The sequence below is a fragment of the Alosa pseudoharengus genome, unplaced genomic scaffold (genome assembly GCF_046254945.1).
Source record: "Alosa pseudoharengus isolate Yale_2024_CS ecotype anadromous, Long Island Sound unplaced genomic scaffold, YU_APseudo_1.1 YU_APseudo_1.1_scf_4, whole genome shotgun sequence".
Taxonomy (NCBI): Eukaryota; Metazoa; Chordata; class Actinopteri; order Clupeiformes; family Clupeidae; genus Alosa; species Alosa pseudoharengus.
Window position 1 is genome coordinate 27,310,660 of NW_027468774.1, and position 20,551 is coordinate 27,331,210.

General features: G+C 46.7%; 1 protein-coding gene across 1 annotated transcript in view; it reads left to right on the top strand.

The window, feature by feature from the left end:
- Positions 1–245: 245 nt before the first annotated feature.
- Positions 246–20,551, top strand: part of shank1 (SH3 and multiple ankyrin repeat domains 1) — a 49,811-nt gene continuing 29,505 nt past the window's right edge. Inside the window, exons 1-14 of the mRNA XM_076266913.1 lie at positions 246–734; positions 9,819–10,022; positions 10,424–10,495; positions 11,498–11,606; positions 12,410–12,564; positions 12,944–13,111; positions 14,076–14,192; positions 14,316–14,393; positions 14,883–14,949; positions 15,430–15,599; positions 15,931–16,052; positions 16,774–16,922; positions 17,188–17,301; positions 18,095–18,170. Of these exons, the coding sequence (XP_076123028.1) occupies positions 246–734; positions 9,819–10,022; positions 10,424–10,495; positions 11,498–11,606; positions 12,410–12,564; positions 12,944–13,111; positions 14,076–14,192; positions 14,316–14,393; positions 14,883–14,949; positions 15,430–15,599; positions 15,931–16,052; positions 16,774–16,922; positions 17,188–17,301; positions 18,095–18,170 (2,090 nt within the window). The remainder of the gene's footprint in view (positions 735–9,818; positions 10,023–10,423; positions 10,496–11,497; positions 11,607–12,409; positions 12,565–12,943; positions 13,112–14,075; positions 14,193–14,315; positions 14,394–14,882; positions 14,950–15,429; positions 15,600–15,930; positions 16,053–16,773; positions 16,923–17,187; positions 17,302–18,094; positions 18,171–20,551) is intronic.

Genomic DNA, 20,551 nt, shown 5'->3' on the forward strand with positions numbered 1-20,551 from the left:
TGAAGTGGGTCAACATTTTTTTTCCTTCTCTGTCTCTTTTTTTTTTTAATCTTCTCTGAGTTTGTTGAAGTTATCAAGCATTTCTGCCATGCTCCCTCCCTTTAGCCCCAAGTCTCTCACTGTTGATTTTTCATTCAACCTCAGAGTCTAATACTTTTCTACTCTCTCTTTCTGTCTTTTATTGTCTTTTTCAGTGAGTCTCTGGGGATGATGCCATTGCCGCTGGTGCCACCCTCCCTGTCGCCATGACAATGCCGCTTAGTCCCCTCTCCAGTGACGAGGAGCAGCAAAGGATGCTGGGTAACAATCAACACCTTTATCCAGGGGCGGAGGACGAGGAAGAGGAGGAGGAGGAGGAGGAGGAGGATGAGGACGAGGATGGAGAGGAGAACGGAGAGCTGGACGGAGAGGAGGAGGACGAGGAAGAGGAAGTGGCAGTTTCCATCCGACGTGGCAGTAGCCAATATCATGGAGGCAGGGAAGAGGGGCACAGGCAAATCGGCAACATGGCTGGACGAGTGACAGGAGACAGACAGCTGCGGCCCGGGAACTCCGGGCACGCCGCTAACCCTTATTCGTCCAACCCAGGACCCCCCCACCAACAGACAGCCAATCAGCAGCAGCAGCAGCAGAGGCGGCTCCGGGAGCGAAGCTCCTCCACAGCGCCCTCTGCTGATGACGCGCACATCAGCATGATGGTGTTTCGCATAGGCATCCCTGACATTAAACAGACGGTCAGTCACACACACACACGTACTTGTTGTACACACACACACACACACGCATGCACGCATGCACTCACACACACACACACACACATACCGCACACTCTCTCTCTATTTCACACATGAACACTCTCACCCAAACTCACACACCTACTCACACACTACTTAAATATAAACAAACAAATACTTATTTAGTCATCTAGTAGCAGTAAGGAAGTAAGTCTCTGCACACAGAATAATTTTGGCTCTATAAATGCAACAGCGTCTCAACCAGGGGGGCAGCCGTGGCCTACTGGTTAGGGCTTCGGACGTAACCGGAGGGTTGCCGGTTCGAACCCCGACCAGTAGGAAAGGCTGAAGTGCCCTTGAGCAAGGCATCTAACCCCTCACTGCTCCCTGAGCGCCGGCAGTTCACTGTGTTGGGATTAGTGTGTGCGTCACCTCACTGTGTGTTCACTGTGTGCTGAGTGTGTTTCACTAATTCACGGATTGGTATAAATGCAGAGACCAAATTTCCCTCACGGGATCAAAAGATTGTATATACTTATACCAAATGCACAGCCTATGCATGATCCCATTTTTACACAGACACTCTCTCTCACACACACACACACAAATTTAATCTCTACCTAATATCGAAGGTCTGCAATCAGGCTAGTATCTAGTATCTTAAGTGTCATCACATGAAGCGCATTAGAGCTGATCAGTCAATCTTATCTAATTCCAGCGAGTTTAAATTGGATGCAATTGGCTGGCCGATCACTCTACCCCGTGTCTGTTTGGATGGGCTTTCTCCCTAATCGCAGTCCAAAGTCCCTGCTGTTCTTTTGAACTGCCAGAAGGCAAGTTTGAAGCGGCTTCACTTGCATCAGTGCTTCATCACGCTGTGAGCATGGCTCAGAGCTTGAGTTGAGTGATTGACACTTTGCAATCTCTGGGGAGAGAGAGAGAGAGAGAAAGAGAGGGTCAATCCCAGCAGAGCCATTCCATCTAGGGAACCTGTTCTCCCTTATGGGCATCTGTTGTGAGAAAGTGATGTATGATGTTTTTGTGTGTGTGTGTGTGTGTGTGTTTTGGGGGTGGGGTTTAGGGAGGAAGTGCTATGTCACTTTCTCAAGTTATGGAGCTGGGGCCAGTAGACTCTTTGTGACTGATGCGTTGAGGGTGTAAGTAATTAAACACGATTCTTCCCCCGATAGTGAGCTAGGATTAGGGCCTGAGGAAATGGGAAAATCCCCAGTCCACACAAGGGCCTCCTTGTGACAGAGACAAAGGATGGCTGATTTATTAATTACAGAATTGGACCAGGAGTGGGCAATCAAGGACTGTCTCAGACAATTGTGCATTGAAATTTCATTAGCGCAGACCTCCAGAATTTTCCATTTGCATCAAGAGGGCCATTTATTAATATGGCATAAAAAATGTAGCTCTGTGCGACTTCATGATATTTCTTGCATGCGTCATTACTGCTTTTATCGGAATAAAGACTGATTGTGTCGACCTCGAGACGAGACCATTTCTCCTCGCACGATGAGGAGGGGAGAGGTTGTGCGAGAGTCGGAGAGTTGTGTGGATTGGGCTTTGAAGATTCCTCGGCCCGACCGGCTGCATTGAAATCAAAGGCAGAACTCCCAAATGGGCCTCAGAGAGAAAGAGAGAGAGAGAGAGAGAGAGAGAGAGAGAGAGAGGGAAGAGAGAGAGGGAGAGAGAGCAACTCCCCTCTGTAGCCGCCTTTCCCATGCAGATCTGCAGGGCTCGGCAGAATCCCCTCAAGTCAGGAAAAAAACGCATACACACACACATTCATACTCACACCCATAGAGGCACACCATATATACCATATATGCAGAACTCTGTATTACACACACACCACACACAAACACAATCTCACTTACATGCAAACTGTAACGCATGCTGGCTCACGCATGAGCTACATAAGGGAGTTCCACGCCAGAATGAGTAAATAAAGAATATTTATTAAAGTAATATACGAGAAAGTCAGTGTAGTGAATAAAAGCAAGGTGTAGTGCGAGTGTATGTCTAGGGATGTGTTCAAACAAAACAAAAAGACGACGGTCGAGAGGAGAGGAAGCCCATCTGCGCTTGGAACCCAGGCCTTCAAATACAGGTGCTCATCAGGGCAATACCAAACACCTGCACATCTCGGGCAACCTGCTTCACACAGAGACAGACAAACATGAGCGCAAGTGGGCGGGGCCAGTGGAGACCTGGCAGGGTCGTAACAAAACACAAACTTTCTCTTTGTCAAACAGAAACACAAAAAGTCAAGGCAAGACAGACAGTCAGTCAGTCAGAAGGCGCACTCTTGTTTCTTGTAAGAAAGACACATAGATCTCCCTCTTCGTTGCAAATACAGCAGAAATGCAAAGGGCTGACAACCCAGTAGCAGCAGTTTCAGACAACGTGAAAAAGATTTTTGCATCTGCATTTGTCAAGGTGACCTACCATAAGCTGCCAGAGAGGAAAAGAGAGGGAGGCAAACTTTTAAAAACCTTCAGAGGACCTTTGAAAAGCCTGAATCGGAGTAAATGAGAGAGTCAGACTCAGAGCACAGAGCTTTCTCATCTCCACGTGGCATGCAATTTTGTCGATGCCACGTGGAGATATCAGAGATTGGGCCGTTGGCCAGAGGGCACTGCCAAGTGTTTCCTCATCAGCGGCTGTGTTGTCCACCGGTGTCGCCCTTACCTGGCACACTGCCTCCAGAGGCACTGACACGTATAGACCTCTCAGGTGCCCTGGGTTGGTGAGGAGGACGTTTCATCTCTGCCTCCCTTCGCCTGTCCTGAGGTCTTAAATGTTAGGCAGAGCGTTAAGGACTTAATTTATCATCAAGAGCTTCATTGTGCAGATAATTAAATTAAGTGGGATGGTGAATTGCCTGAGGCCTGCCTTTTTATGCAGTGTGTGTGTGTGTATGACTGTGTTTGTGTGAGGGAGTGTGTGTGTGTGTGTGTTTCTATTTATTCTTCCTGTTTAGGTCGGCTGTTTGGTGCCTTTGTGTGTGTGCAAACGTGCTTTTGTTTGTCCGACCACAGAAGCCAATGAGCTGCATAAATCTGCCAGCTATTCACTGTTCCTGTCTCCAACTGAGTGATTTATTATTGATATGTGTGTGTGTGTGTGTGTGTGTGTGTGCATTCATGCATGTGCAGACATTTGTGAGAGTGTGTGTGTGTGTGGTGTGTGTGATGCAGAGTTCTGTATATATGGTGTGCCTCTATGGGTGTGAATGTGAGTGTGTGTGTGTGTGTGTGTGTGTGTGTGTGGTGATGGGCACGTTTTTGTGTGTCCATGTCTGAATCAATTATTCATGGCCACCTATTTAATCCAACAAGCTGCTATCAAATTTTCAGTGGTGTGTGTGGGGAGTTCACACACACACACACACACACACACAAAACGGAGGCACTACTCACGCGAGCCCCCCACACACACGCACACTGGCCCACATAAACAAACGTACATACACAGACATGCAATGCTAACACATGCAACTCTCAAACACTCTCCAAGCGCATCACCACTAACCAGCAAAAACGCCCTCTTTACTCAGTTCCCTTCACCAGTTGTAGGGTGGAGAGTTTAATATTTGGAATATAGAGATAATATTTAGATATTTTACACACACACCCACACACACACTGGCCCCTACCCTGAGTGTTATACCCCATGTAACAGCTAAAGCTGGACTGGATCAATGTGAAACATCCCCCTCCTCTGGTATGTTTTGGGTTGGTGTGTCTACCCTTACTATTTGGTATAGACCAGAGGTTCTCAGTCCTGCTACTGGAGACCCCTTCACTCTGTATGTCTCCCCACCATGTATGTTACAGCCAGTCAGAGGAATTAGGACCACACAGACTTCCATCACGTGTGCTTGAAGCAGAGATGTACAGAATGTCACTAGCATGAGAGTAAGGGAAGGATGAGATGAGGATGAGATTGAGAGGGGGATGGAGAGGTGTGTAGGGGAGTCCTTCCATCCGTCCTTCCATCCTTCCATTCTTCCTTCCTTCCTTCCTTCCTTCCGTCCGTCCTTCCTTCCGTCCGTCCGTCCTTTAGTGCTCCCTGTTCCTGCTGTTTTTATCCATTGCTCCTCTGTCCCCTGCTCTCCTGTGTTGAGTAATGTGTCTGGGTAATCCCAGTACATTAGGCCTGTTCTACATGCCGGCTAATTCGGCCTCAATAAACCCTAATTGCTCGTTAATTGTGTTTTAATGAGATCAGGGAGAGGCTGGCGTGGCACGCAAACAGTACTGCTGGGAAAGAGGTCCCCAAAGGGCACAGGGAGACCCACCCCTCTTAAACACACACACACACATACACACACATACAAACACATAGACACACACAATCTAACCTGCACTCACCTGTATGCAACATACAGTATACATTCCATTTACTCACACCTATAGTATACCTCATACGCATGCTTTCTCTCTATTCCTCTCTATCTCTCTTTCTCTATCCATTTCTGTCACTCTCGTTCCCTCTCTATTAACTCATGACTCATGACCCATTGACTTCAAACTCACACTTAAACAACCCCAAACATGCTCAACTACACTCATGCACAAGCACAAACACACACACACACACACACACACACACACACACACACACACACACACACACAACTGTCTTGTAAAGCTCCAGTGGTCAAAATGACAGTAAGCCTCAACACGGCAGATAAGGGCGAGAGGAAGATAAGAGGGGTGCAGCATAAGGGGACAGAGATGAAGGAGGACAGGGGGAGGGAGAGAGAGAGGGAGGGAGGGAGAGAGAGAGGGTGTGTGTGGTTGGATAAAGAGGATGTGCATTGGAAGAGAGTGGCAGAGGAAATGGGGAAATGGGTGGGGTGACAAGGTTGGATGGGGGCGCAGGGACGGTGTAGAGAGGAGGGTGGGAACAGAGAGAGAGGGAATGATGGAGAGAGAGAGAAGGGGGAGGTTATTTCCCCACAGATCTCATTAAAAGCTTCTAATCCCCCTGCACTTGCTCTGCAGAAAAGGACCAGAGGGAAAGAGTGAGAGCAAATGCGTGTATGTGTACAGTATGTGTGTGTGTGTGTGTGTGTGTGTGTGTGCAGATGTGTGCGTGTGAGAGAGAGAAATATGGTACTATGTAAAACTCACACAATCTGGAGCAGAAATAAAGGATGCAAATACAAAGAGATAGAGGTGCTGTAGGGAAGGAGCCGGAGACAGACAGACAAACAGGAATAATAATAATGGCGTGTTTAGGGGGAAATGGTAGATGACTCAGGGAGCGAGAGAGAGAGAGTGAGGGGAGGGAGGAAGAGAAGAGTGGGAATGGGGGAATGTAATTGAGGTATGATAACAAAAAAAAGAATGTGAGACAAACAGCTTTGGCTTGCGGATGTTTCCTTTTTATCAATGAAGCTCTTAAGCTCTGTGACAGGCATTGGATCTTTTGAGGGAGAAAGAAAGCAAAAAGGGAGTGAAAGAGAGATAAAGAGACAGAGAGCAGAAGAGAGGCACAGGACAGAGGGGGAGAGATAAAAATGTGACATGCATTTCATTGTGGGACTGCTGTTGCGGGGTAAGATGAGTAAGAGAGTCTCTAGCGTTGCTGTCGAAGACGTCCTCTGCGTCTCTTTACTCCGCCGGAGGAGCGCGAACAGGCGGCAACTCGCTCCAGAGGCAGCACGTTTGGGTAGGTAGTGCTCACTGAGGGTGTGCCCACGCTAACGCCACCCCCCCCCCCCCCCCCATTACACCTGCGGGGTGCAGGGAACAAGGAGTATCTGCTGAGTTTGCTCCTTCTCCGCCACATCTTGGAGCGTCTCTGCCCCAAGTGGCTCGAGTGCGTAACAAGCCGGGGCTCACCCCTGGTGTGAGAAGATGATGGGATATTTTCCACCCACCACCATTAGGCAACTGCAGATTATGCCCTGGAGCGGCCACTGTTGTTCATCGATTACTCGCAGATGGAGAATTTAAGCCAGAAAGAAAATAAATAAATTCAAAATTAAAAAATTAAACAAAAATGTCCATCCACATTTGCTGAATGACCACACAGTGGCACATTTCCACCCTAATCCTGAATAGGCTGGAGGCGGAGCGAGTGAGAACGGTGAATCCAATCAGGCGAGTTGTGGGAGCCTTTATTTCTGTAAGGATAATCAATTATCTTTACATGACTTAAATGGGACCGTGGATTAAACTATGTTCCAGCCCCTATCTAAAGCACTTCAAAGGCTCCCATGTACCGACAGAGTCCCAGAAAATGAAGTCTGAAAATGGCTGCTGAATCTCAGAAGCCGTTTGCCCTCGGTAGCTGATCTGGGATTGGCTCCCTGAACCGCGGTTCTTATTGGAGTCATTACAAGTGAAATACCACCACAGACTCCAGGTCAGTTGCTTCAAATGAGGGCACTGCTGAGAAAGAGCTGTCTCTGGTCTTCTCTGTTGGTTGGTTTCAGGCACGTTTACCTTCATGGCACGGTGGAACGATGCACTTTGACTGAATTATAGTTATTAAAAACAATTATGGATGAGTGGTTTTGAGCTAATAATCTCACAAATGATAATTACGATAATGGTATGAATTATCCTCACATATGAATGTGTTCAGCGCCGCTCGTGGATCATTTTGTTATATACAGTGTGGTTTAATTATGGATTTGTTGTTTTTTATAAACCCTTCATACAATGCTTGTGTGTGTGTGTGTGTGTGTGCGTGTGTGTGTGTGTGTGTGTGTATGTATGTGTGTGTGTGAAAGAGAGAGAGAGAATTATATTCATTTCTGAGTATGGAATACTGCCTGTATTTGAAACTGACATCATCTCTGACACGCCCACTAGTTCGCTCTTTTAATCTCTTGCTCCCCCTCCCTACTCGCTCTCTCTCCAGCTCACTCACAGTCACACTCCTCTGGTGTATACACGAAACACACTCAGAACAGCGCATTCTACACACACACACACACACACACACACACACACACACACACACACTCTTTCACACAGCTCATTCTATAGTGCTCTATCTCCTAGGACTTCTGCGATGTTTCCAAGGCAACCAGGAGCTTGCTCCACTAATGAACCGGTTTCCATGGTGACGGGGTTGGCTGTGCGCAAAGTGTGAGACTGAATAGAAGAAAGAGAGGGAGGATTTAACTGTACTCACAACCACACACACTGATGCGTGCACACACACACACACACACACACACACACACACACACACACACACACACACGCGCGCACACACACATACAGCACACACACCCAAACAGCCACACACACAGACACAGAGAATGATACCCTTAAACAAACCATACTAACAAGCATAGTAGTAGTTGATGTAAAAGGGACTTTAGTACAAAGCGAGAGACAGAGACATCAAAAAAAGAGTGAGAGAGAGAGAAAGAGAAGAGGATAGTGGTATTGGGATCTGAGGTGCGTTCAAATTCGCGAACGTTTGCAAACAGTTTTCCGTTTGCCTGGAGTTTTCGGTGAACGTTTGCGAACAAATGTCGCAAACAGTCTGCGGAGGTAGTTCTCTGCGAACATACAGTTGCCACTGTTTGTCAAATTTGAACGCACCTCTGCTCACCTGCATTCATCAAGGCCAAACAACCCCTTTCAAGGTCAAAAAGAAAGAGGGAGAGGGAAAGGGAAGAGAAAAAAAGAGTAAAAGAGAGGTCGTCCCACCTGACTTGGAACCAGCTTATGCTGCCACAGCCAGTACGAACAGAGGAGCAGCGCTGGCTTTGGACCAGTGCTTAGGGCCACATCCTCTCCGCTGCCAGCTCTGACTTCAGCGCGTTGGTGCAGTCCTGTTAATCCGCTCCGCTCCACATCCCCCCCCCCCCCCCCACGCACACAGCTCCATCCACCCCCCACACAACCTCTAGTTCCAGTTTTTCAGAAACACCCTCGCCCTGAGGTTCAATTGCATGTCAGTGGTGCACAGAATGTAGATGAGCACTTGTGGCTAAGGTGAATTCATCTTCAGCACACTGCCTCTTTTATTCATTTATTACTGAGATGGCTTCAAATTTACCGTGTGATGACGGATGATTTGGAGCATTTGCCTCTCACAAGGTATGATGGGAAACCGTGAAACCAGGAAATCTATATCCACTAAATGTGCTCCTCTCTCCGTTCTCCTCCCTATTCCTTTCCCCCTCTCTCCCTGCAACCCCCCTCCCCACATCTCTGAGCTGGTGCTGCCACTCTGCAGCACCCATGCACCCAAACATTAATGCACGCATGCGTGCGCGCGCACACACACACACACACACATATACAAATACACAGATATTTAACATGCATACATGCACACACATATACACAAACATGCACATGTACGCAGGTGCACACTTACACACACACACACACACACACACACACAAAAGTGTGCACACTCATATTCAAAATGGGCTATCCTCTCTGCAGCTATGTGGTTCAAATGAGTCTGCTGGGAGGATATGGTCAAGGACGTGTAACTCATTGATTCTGTTAGCCTCAATATCTTATGAGCGTATGCGCATTTCATTCTGTAATGAACAGTTCACATTATGTAATGCATACAGTATGTGTGTCCTGTAATGTCTGTGACTTACTGACTGACTGTTCTGTTTCTCAATCCTCCCTCTCTTCTCTCCCACACTCCATGCCCTATGACCAATATGACTCTTTTCCTCTTGTCTTGTTCTCCTACCTGTCCTTTTCTCAAATACTTTTTTACCTTCACGTTTCTCTCCTCCCCGTATCTACACTGGGTTTTTTCCCCTCTTGTACTTTTACATGGGTGTGCCCCTCGTCTGCATCCCCCCTCTTATCTGACTCCCCTTCCATCCTCTCCACCACACTGCTGTCCATTCACACTCTCCTCCTTCTATACCTCACCTCCTGTCCATGTCCACTTTCTTAACCCTATTCCACTCCTCCTCTCCGTCTCTCCTTTGCATTTCTCACCGTATCCATTCTGTCTCTTCCACATCCACTTGAGCCCCCCCCCACTTCTTGACCTCCTGTCTGGCCTCTCTATCCTACCTTCCTCGGTCCGTTCCCTTGGTCCCCATCTCTCGCCCTGCAGAAGTGCCTGCGCTTCAACCCAGATGCCACGGTGTGGAAGGCTAAGCAGCAGGTGCTGTGCTCTCTCACCGAGTCCCTGAGGGACGTGCTCAACTATGGCCTCTTCCAGCCGGCCACTGATGGACACGACGCCAAGTTCCTGGAGGAGGAGCGCCTCCTCCGCGAGTACCCACAGTCCTTTGAGAAAGGCGTTCCCTACCTGGAGGTAGCTACACCACCACAGTATGCCCTCTCTTGACTACTGCATTCTGGGTAGTTCTGTGGCTAACTTCTGCACTGTTGGGGGAGGCTAAGGTCCCCCCATGGGTTCTTCAAAATGGTAAAAGTTCTGCACAGAACTTTGTCCCCTTTAACTTTGTTGACAGAAGGTTAACAGATGGTTTGTCTGGAACAAAAAAGGATCTTCACTCCTGATAGCCACCGAAATTGCAGTATAAATGTTTCTCAGGGGGGATAACCATGAGAATCACGTTTTAGGATTGTCATGTGGTTATAGGTTATACAGAGGTGGTAATGGCTAGTCTTAAAGATTCTCTCTGCCACTTTCCCTCTGTCCTATTTCATGTCTACCTTTCTGTCATAATCTCCTATATTCTCTTTCTCCAGTTTCGTTACAAAACCAGGGTATACAAACAGACAAACTTGGATGAGAAACAACTTGCTAAATTGCACACAAAGGTACGCACTACTCAGATTCTCACTATGCTTTCGATGCCAAAGAGATTATTTCATCTTCAAATGTGCTTATTAGGATGATATAGATTCTCACTCTGTTTTCTATTCGAATTATTCAGATGAAGAAGAAATAATTTCATCATCAATGGGCATATTGCAAAATAAAAAGTTTCGCAGAAATGTTCTGAGAATTGTTGTTCTGGCACGTTCCCTTATATTGGGCAACCTATTTTTCTTGAGAACTTTAATTGGAAAACCAATTATGTATCAAGCATGGGAAGGCATTGACAATGTCAGAGACTTTATTCTCCACATTATGTCACTATACTATGAGTTTTGAAGTCATTATTTTAAGGTAATAGAATTGCATCGAGGTGCTTTAAGCCCACATTCTGTGGCTCTTAATAGGTTTGGTGGTTAATTTGTACCACTTGACAAGTTCAGTTGCGACTTTTTGAGTACATCTCTGATACAGTAGCCTATTTAGGCTATGTGATGTAATAGGCAAGTAAGCATAGTTGATCTATTGACTGTTTGCAGATGTATGACATGTTTCAGGCAGAGAAAAAGCTGTTGCTCTCAAACACTGGCCACTTAATCAACAGTCAGTGTACTGATGAAGGAATAGATTAAATGGGCAGATAAGGAAGGTTTGAAGTGATTTCATGCTGCCTTTAAAGAGTATCTTTAGCATTTTGAAAATACAAAAACACAGTATTTTATTTAGATGGCATGGCTACTGTGTTTTGTAGTTCATTTTGATACACTTAAAATGACGGTATTTGATATTTTATTTTGAAATACATGTTGATGTATTTTTGCCCATCCCTGATAATGGGCATATTGCAAAATAAATATGCAAAGTTATGCTATATTTGCACTATCAAGCAAGATTTGCAGAATCCTTGCAAAAGGCCACGGAGTGGATCAGGTTGCGTTAAATGAGAACCCTACGGTGTAGCCACTGCGGTTAAATTACATCTCTGTCTCACCTGCCATCTACAGGCCAGTCTGAAGAAGTTCATGGACTACATCCAAAGCGGCTCAGTGGAGAAAATAGCTAAATTCCTCGACAAAGGTGTTGACCCAAACTACCACGACCCAGATACTGGAGGTGAGCTAAAAGTCGCCATGCTTGGTGGAGCAGATGCGCTTAAAACAAAAAACAAACAATAAAAACTTGCCTGAACACTGACCCGACACGAGAATCTGCCTTCGTTCCCATGACATTTTGCCAGCCGTCCAGTCTCTTACGTTTTCATGGCTGTCTGACTTCATTTTTGCTACTGTTCGTTTTTATGTAGGCCTATAGGCCTAGGCTACTCCATGGTCACAGAAGCCAAACATCCAATCAGTAAACTTGTAAGTGATGAAACAAGACAATAACTTTACATTTCACTGTCAATAAGCAGCTATATTTCTTACTGTGGTCTGTGGTAATAATAAATTCTGCACCAGACTGGTCGACGACAAATTATGATGATTTGTACCGCTCTGAGAAGAGATATAAATGACAGTCAGCATTTTGGCGGTTAACAGCCAGACATGATTCACAGCTGCTGTTAGCGGTTTGGCTGCGTTTTAACAGCTGAAAGTCGGTTGTTGTCCCGACAACCAACATCCCCCTTCACGGCCCCTTCACACCTCAGTGCGTGTGCGCCAGACTGCAACCCGTAATACTGACCATGGGCGTTAGGTGGCAGCAGTGCACCTTTGAAATGTGCAATATACAAAATATGAAACTTAATTCTTCCTTCATTAAGCTTTAGTAATGCACTATTGTATTATATGTATAACTAGGATGCTGTAAAAACACTACAAATTACTGTACTAGGCCTGGAGGACTGAGTCACTTAAAAGCATAACAGATTTACTAATAATCTCTCTCTTTCTCTCTCTCTCTCTCTCCTCCTAAAGAGACTCCTTTGACACTGGCAGTGCAGTCAGATCAGTCGGCAGGGGAGACCATTCGGCTGCTTGTGATGGGGGGAGCACACATCGACTTCCGAGCCAAGGACGGCTTGACCCCCCTACACAAGGCTGTCCGTTGCCATGGCCACACTGCACTGCTGGTACACCCTCACCCAACTATTTTGCTGTGACAACCAACAATTCACAACCGCATCAGCTCATTCCCCAGTTGATAGGATTTAAGACATGTTATACTCTATATAGCTCTGACCCCTCCTCAACATGTCATTAAGTTGCTCTTTTGCAAGCCTCTTTAAGTTTGACAGGAGGAGGACACTGATTGTCACTTTGACATAATGAGTATAGAATTCAATGTTTCTATATTGTATTCTACAGTCATTGACTGTAATGACAGTTTTGAATTGGTGGAGGTCTGCTTGAATTGGTGGAGGTCTATTGAATTGGTGGAGGTCTATTTTAAAATCAGTCAGCATTATTTATAATATCTGTTTGCATGTCTCTGTGTGTGTGTGTTCCCAGACTCTGCTCTCACTGGGGGCCTCTCCAGACTATAAGGACCGGCGTGGCCTGACGCCACTCTACCACACTGTGCTGACAGGGGGCGACACCTCCTGCTGTGAGACGCTGCTCTTCCACAGGGCCAAAGTAGGCATCCGCGACGAGAATGGATGGGATGAGACCCACCAGGTAGCTACCAGAGGAACCTATGTGTTCAGTCATACAGTACAAATTGCCAGTTTGTACATATCTGTGGAAGCTTACATTCATATAATGATTCTCAAAGTCCATTTATGTATTTGTATTTGTGTGTGTGTGCATGCGTGCATGCGCGTGTGTGTGTGTGCGTGCGTGTGTGTGTGTGTGTGTGTGTGTGTGCGCATCTGTGTTCAGTTCAGATCTGTATCCAGGTGGGTTGTGAAGTCCACTCATCTCACACCAGTCCTCTTCATATTCATAATCATCTCTGTTTGTCTCCACATCATGCCACCACACTCTCTCCCTCACCTTTGACCCCATCCGCCCGTCCTGAAAAGACAGTCCATCGTCCATCCTCTAGTTCTGCATTTTCACCATCCCCTCATGTCATATCAGAGATGGTTGATGTGCTCTAAAGAATCTTTGGTCCTATCTCTCCCATTGGGACTGGAGTATGCTCAGTAGAACATGACAGGTTTGTGTGTGGTATTGTTTTTACATTTAGCTTGCATTGTGTATATGTGTGTGTAATTGGAATTCAATGTGCATTTGTAAGTGTTATATGGATTGATGGCGAGAGAGAGAGAGAGTGTGTGTGTGTGCGTGTGTATGTGTTTGTGTGTGTCTGATGCATATCTTGGTGTTCTTGTCGCTGATGTGCTCTTTTCCTCCCCTCACTTTCTATGCAGTGTTAATTAAGCAAGGTCTCTTATCTGACCATGTAGAAACTCTCTGTCACACAGACACACACACACACACACACACACACATTATTTTATTTGCTCACCTTTTTCTCTCTCTCTCTCCATCTCTCTCTCTCTTTCTTTCTTTCTTCCACGTTCTCATCCCATCATCTGTTTGCTTTGCAACCCAGCACATTTTCCGCTGTGTCCCTTGATTAATCTCACATTGTAAGATGTTCAGTATGTTCTGATAATGTGTCCTTTGCCTCCAGGCCTGCCAAAATGGCAACTCTCAGCACTTGGAGCATCTACTTTTCTACGGAGAGGACTCTACTTCCCAGAATGCCTCAGGAAACACTGCCTTGCACATCTGTGCTTTATACAATAAGGTAACATTTTTCTCGAGGAAAGAAAAAGAAACAAGCTGGTAGTTCATCTGCTGTTAGTGCTCACTGTGAAGTATTGTGCATCTTCTGACTGGCAGCTGTCATTGATTTGATCTGACCATTCAGGAGAGCTGTGCCCGCATTCTGCTGTACAGGGGAGCCAATAAGGACACCAAGAACAACAGTGGGCAGACCCCCTTCCAGGTAATGAATGGATAAGTATTGTATTTTGTGTGTGTGTGTGTGTGTGTGAGGGTGTGTGTGAATGTATGGATTGTCTGTGACTGAGTATGCTTGTATGTAATTACAATACTTGTAATTAAATGCTGCCTTTAAAGCATTACTCCTATTCTTTGTGTTTCCATTCTTCGCCGCTAACAAGTGGTGTTGTAAAACACACATCGGCGAGCGCTCTGTGTCTGAGAGGACGGCGGGGTGTGGGGGGGTCCCAGGTGGAGTGCAATATCCGCACGCCTGTAGCAGCCCACTTACCCCCAGTTGTATGCATAACGCCAGCTGAGACACTCTCTTTGTGTGCCTCTCACAAAGTGTGTGGGTGTCGGAGTCAGAGATAAAACTCAGATGAGCCTGCGAACGCCCACACCACCGCTATGATCCAAAAGAGAAGCGGCAAGTGTGAATTGTTTGTTTATTTGTTTATTTATTTTTTTCCCCCTGGCTTTTTTTTGGTAGGTGGCTGTAATGTCTGGCCATTTTGAACTTGGAGAGATCATTAAAAACCACAGGGAAACTGACGTGGGTATGTTTTACATTCTCTCTCTCTCTGTCTCTGTCTCTGTCTGTCTCTCTCTCTCTCTCTCACTGTCTTTGCATGTCTGTCCGGGTGGTTGTGAGAATAGACTTGCTCCTCTTTATTGGTCCACTGTAAATATAAATGTCAGAGTTATGCCATCAATCTGGTGCGTGTCGTATCATGTGGCTGTGTCTAGTTTATATTGTGGGTGTGCGTTGGTCCATAGTAAATACTGCGCTCCCCTTGAGTATTCTGCTTGTGAGATGGACCAGCATTTATGCCCACAGTACTTCAAGTGTATGTGTGTGTGACTGTGTGAGACAGAGTTAGTGCTCCAGGGGTTGTTAGATGCAAGTGCCACAGTTAGCTATATATCAGGGCTATATGGTGCACATTATCATGTCCCAGTCTCATCTTTAGTGCCCTTTCTTCCTTTTTGTTTTTTTTCTCTTTCTCTCTCTCTCTCTCTGTTCCTCTGATTGGTAGTGCCCTTCTTGGAGTCGCCCAAGTACGCCCCCCAGAGGCGGGAGAGTGCACGCACGCTGGCCTTGCCTCACCCACACCCCTTCCTGCGTGCCAACAGCGATAACAGCATGAACCTGCCCGACTGGATGGCTTTCCCCAACGCCGCGGGCTCCAACATCGTCTCTGTGCAGGTAGCAAATGAACTCTCAGTGCTGGAGAGGATGGGCTAGTAGCCCGAGAGTGTGAGTAGATGTGTGGTGATGGAGGTGCTCCCAGAATGCCACTGCAGCACAGGAAGTGCCATGGCCAGAGGGGGAGACGCTGTGTGAGCACCGCCACAGACGAACGGAAACTTCACCATTATTATTCAGCAGCACTGAATCTCTGTTCTCTCTCCATCTGTCACCCTCTCTCCCTCTCTTCCCCTCTCTCTCGATCTCTCACTCTCTCTCTCTCTCTTTCTTTCTCCTCCTTTGTCCTTCCTTACACCCCCCCCCCCTCCTCTCTCTCTCTCTTTCTCAGGGCTATAAGCAGGGCACCCTGCGCAGCTCCAGTAGTCCGCGCGGGGCCCGCACACGCTCGCCGTCTCGGGGTAGAGTTGTGGACAGAGACGACAGGAGCCGTCAGACGCGGGGCAGACAGGGGTGAGAGACAGACACTCGTCACAACGTGCCGTCAGCCTGAAGCACTCATCACACTTATGCCTGTCTGTGGAGATGCAGCGTCAGACACCAGTGCTAACGTTGATCTTCTGATTATGATATATCTTATACTGGAATAAAAAAGTGACGTTCGGCTATTTCACATATGTCTGTGTGTGTGTGTGTGTGTGAGTGGGTGGGTCTGTGTGCTTCTGAGTATATGTCTATACCTATGTACAGCTCTGGAAAAAATTAAGAGACCACTGCACATTTTTCTGATATCATCCTACAGTTGCTAAGTGACATTCAAAAGAGTTGACGGTCATATTTAAATTTGCAGTGGTCTCTTAATTTTGAATATGACCATCAACTCATTTGAATGTCACTCAGCAACTGCAGGAGGACATCAGAAAGGTGTGCAGTGATCTCTTCATTTTTTCCAGAACTGTATATGTGTGTACCTATGCATAAGTGCTTGTTGGATGTGTGTATCTGTCCATGTTTGCGTGTGAGCATTCATGTAAATGCTGTTTTTGTGTGTGTGTGTGTGTGTGTGTGTGTGTGTGTGTGTGTGTGTGTGTGTGTGTGTGTGTGTGTGTGTGTAAGTATGCAATTATTTGTGTGTTTGTGTTAAGTGCTCATGCATGTGTCTGTGTGTGTGATCCCTTAGGGGTGGGGGTGGGGGTGGTGGTGGTGCTGGTGCTGGTGGTGCTGGCGGTGCCAGTGGCTCCATCAGCAGTCAGGGCACAGTGGGAGGAGGTCAGCGGCGCCGACTGTACAGCGCCGTTCCCGGACGCGTGTTTGTGGCCACACGCTCCCACACCGCCCAGGGCGAGCGCGAGATCAGCTTCAGCAAGGGAGACAAGGTCAAAGGTGAGCAGTGAGCTGTGGCTCTTGATTAGTGTGTGCCTGTAAAAGTAACACGTGGGGTTCCATGCCACAAGTTCACAGAAGTTGTTCGGCCAGTCAGTGTTTGAGTGACTGTTTTTGGACATTTTTGTGTGAGCTCATATGTGTAATGGCTCAATGCAATGAGGGGACTAAACAATATAACAATATATGTCAGTATACATAGAATTCTGATTTCTAATCTTCCCCTCTCCCCACCTCTCTCTCTCTCTCTTTTTATCTTTTTCAGTGCTGAGTGTGGGTGAGGGGGGCTACTGGGAGGGCACAGTGAGGGGTCGCACTGGCTGGTTCCCCTCGGACTGTGTGGAGGAAGTAGCACTCCGCAGCCTGGAGCCCCGCTCAGGTGAGACATGTACACACATACACACACACACACACATATGAATAAATACACACATACTCCTACTTCACAGAGCCAAAAAACATGTCTCAGACCATCTTAGAACAATCCCTTGCACGACCACTTGCAGAAATGTACACACATGCAAACACACACACACACACACACACACACACACACACACACACACACACACACACACACACACACACACACACACAGACACAGACCCACCTGGTTTTGATATTAGTGATTGGCTTTGTCAGTACGACTGCAGGTTTCCAGGGGGGGATTGCCTTTCCTTTCATCATTAATTCTCACCCTGAGCAGCAGTGGACCTCGGCCTGTGGTGAGAACACTGTCGGACGCTCCAGCTCTCTGACTTAGCAGTTAGCAGTGGGGCTGTGTTGTGCCAATACTGTCTATTAATAGGTTCAGGCTCAGCACTATATTCCACTGAAGTAACAAAGGCAAACAGCATTACGCTGGGACTTCAGACTGCAGATGTCGCGTTTATTTTTAAAACCAATTTCGCACGATCACAGCTCAGCTGTCGAAGTGTGGCGGCCAGATGTAAAGATGGTGTTGTGAGAGAAAATACCACAAGCTTTCTTCATTTGAGTAATCGCAGCGTTCTCACACGCATACACACACACACACATGGGGACATGCGTCCACTGGCGCTGTGGCGTACGCACGATGATCCTGGCACCCTCAGACTCCCAGCTGCTGCTGCCCGGTGGCAGCTGTGGTGGCGTGGTGGAGGTGCTCATTCCGCTGTGTGTGTGTGTTCCAGAGAGCCGCAGCGAGAGGACCAAGCGACTCTTCAGGCACTACACCGTGGGCTCCTATGACAGCTTTGATGCGCCCAGGTAAGGAGATGGCTCTAATAGCAGTTTGGTTTAGAGAGAGGCATATGTATGTATCTCTCTCTCTCTCTCTCTCTCTCTCTCTCTCTCTCTCACACACACACACACACACACACACTCACACACTCACACACACACACAAAGCTGGATGTTCTGTACCAGCAGAGTCATGGATGCAAATATTTGTATACTTACAATATTGCTGCATGATGATACATAAGTGTATTGTGCTGCCATTCAGTGGTTCATCTGAATGACATTGCGCACCAGGAGTGCTTGTGTGTGCCCTGGCATTTAAACAAACATCAGAATGCGGATCGGTGGTGTTCTCTAACTCTGTGCTGTTAGTGCAGCCTTCAAGACACATAGTCAAAGTGCTGCCATGTCACAGTGACCCTTTCAGAAGAAAATCGTGGAAGAAAACTGTCTGTGCTATGTGTTGTGGATGATTGGTGTGTCTGAGTGACATGCTGACTGCTCCCTTAGTCCAGAAAAAGTTCTAGACTGAAGTCTTTCTCCAAATGAATCTGATTCCTGTGAAGATGCTGACAAACAAGTTGCTGACAAGCTGCTGAGTTGTATTCCATGCACTGATTATTTTAAGTGTGGTGGGGTGCTATCATATAACCTGCATGCTGGTAGCTGCTGCTTTTTTGATCCCAGTGTAGGATTAACAAACATAGGATGGCAGAGCAATATGGGCACGGGGGTGTGACAGTGACCAAAGTGATGTGATGTGATGCTTTAAACAAAACAGATGTTTACTGTGCCTTTGACTTGGTTGTAGTAGCCACTATGTCTCTCAGTGGACCCAGGTATTGACTTCATCGTTCGCAGGTACTGAGGCGACCATGTGCTGCCGAGTGACTGTTGTGAGAAGTCAAGGGATCGTTTCTTGATGTCTTTGACTGAGTGTGTCGTACTGAAGCCTCTGCAGGAGGTAGAAGTGTGCTGGGCTCGCGCGTGCTGGTGGTGTGTCAGTGTGTATTGGGGTGTGTCGACATGATGGTAATCCTGTGATCTACTCCAAGCCAGACCCCCTCTGCTCTTAATAAAAGTGGTGTGAAGCTCCCCACGGGTGGCGGCTGAAATGCTGAAACGCCCGCAGGTGTTTGGGAACAACACTCTCTTTCTTTTTCTCTCTGTCTCTCTCTTGCTTGCTCTCTTTGGCACCATACCTCTCTCTCTCTCTCTCTCTCTCTCTCTCTCTCTTACTCTCTCTCTTTCTCTCTTTCACTCACACATACAGTATTTATTTGGAAGATAACCTCTTGTGCACCTATCATTAAAACCCTTGAGGATTGGCTGTGAAATGGAGGGGCAACCCTGTGTGATTTGCTACCACTCATAGGCCAGTTGCTGTATCCTGAAGGGCTCTCTCTTTTTTTTAGCTTTCTCTCCTTTTCTCTTCCTCTCTCTTTCTCCCTCTCTCTTTCTTCTGGACCCCATGTTGAATGTGCACAGTGAGAGACGCAGTGAGTGCTTATGATGTATATTCCTGTGTAATACTTGTCATGGCAGTTTCCTCGTTTAATGTTTGTGTGTAATGTTTAGTGTGAATGGCATACATCCTCACATGCAGGTTGAGTAGAGGCCAAATGATATTGACATCATAGAGCCCTATCCTTTCCCTCTTGGCCAGGACCCCTATTAGTTTCATGTGTAAATGTACTATCTCTCCTACACATTAAAAGCATCTGTCCTCATCTGATATTCTTTCTTTCACTCTCACCCTCTCACATGCACTCACAAAGACAGATAAAACAACAAAACTCTTCTAGAATATATATATTTTTGGCTTTGCCACCTGCCCCTTTCTCTCTCTTCTTTTCAGTCCTCCCATTCACTCTCTCTTTATGTTCATCCCATTTCACCCACCCCCTGTACTTTTTTAATTTTCTCTCTATCACCCTTTCTCCCCTGTGGTGTCTCCATCTGGAGGTCAGGCGGTGAAGGGCACTCTGGAGTGAGGGAGAATGAGAGAGAGAGAGAGAGAGAGAGAATGAGAGAGAGAGAGAGAGAGAGACAGAGAGAGAGAGAGAGAGAAGAGAGAGAGAGAGAGAGAGAGTACAGTAGAACATACAGAGTAGTGTGTGTGGCAGAAGTGGAGAAAGCAAAACAATAGTCTTCAAGTTACAGATAATGTCACTATTTAATTATTTAATTACACCTAATAGCAATGAAATGGTTGTCAGTAACTGACAGAAATAGAAGCATCCAGTGGTCAGACTGAAAGACTGAGGGAAAATAAGACATTGAAACTTACGGCAATTACTCTCCACTCCTCTTCACTATCTCTGCACACTTTTTTTTTTCTCACCCAGCGCTCATGTATTGCTTTCTGCTTGCGTGCCCTAATGTGACCACGTTTTGCTCTTTTCTGA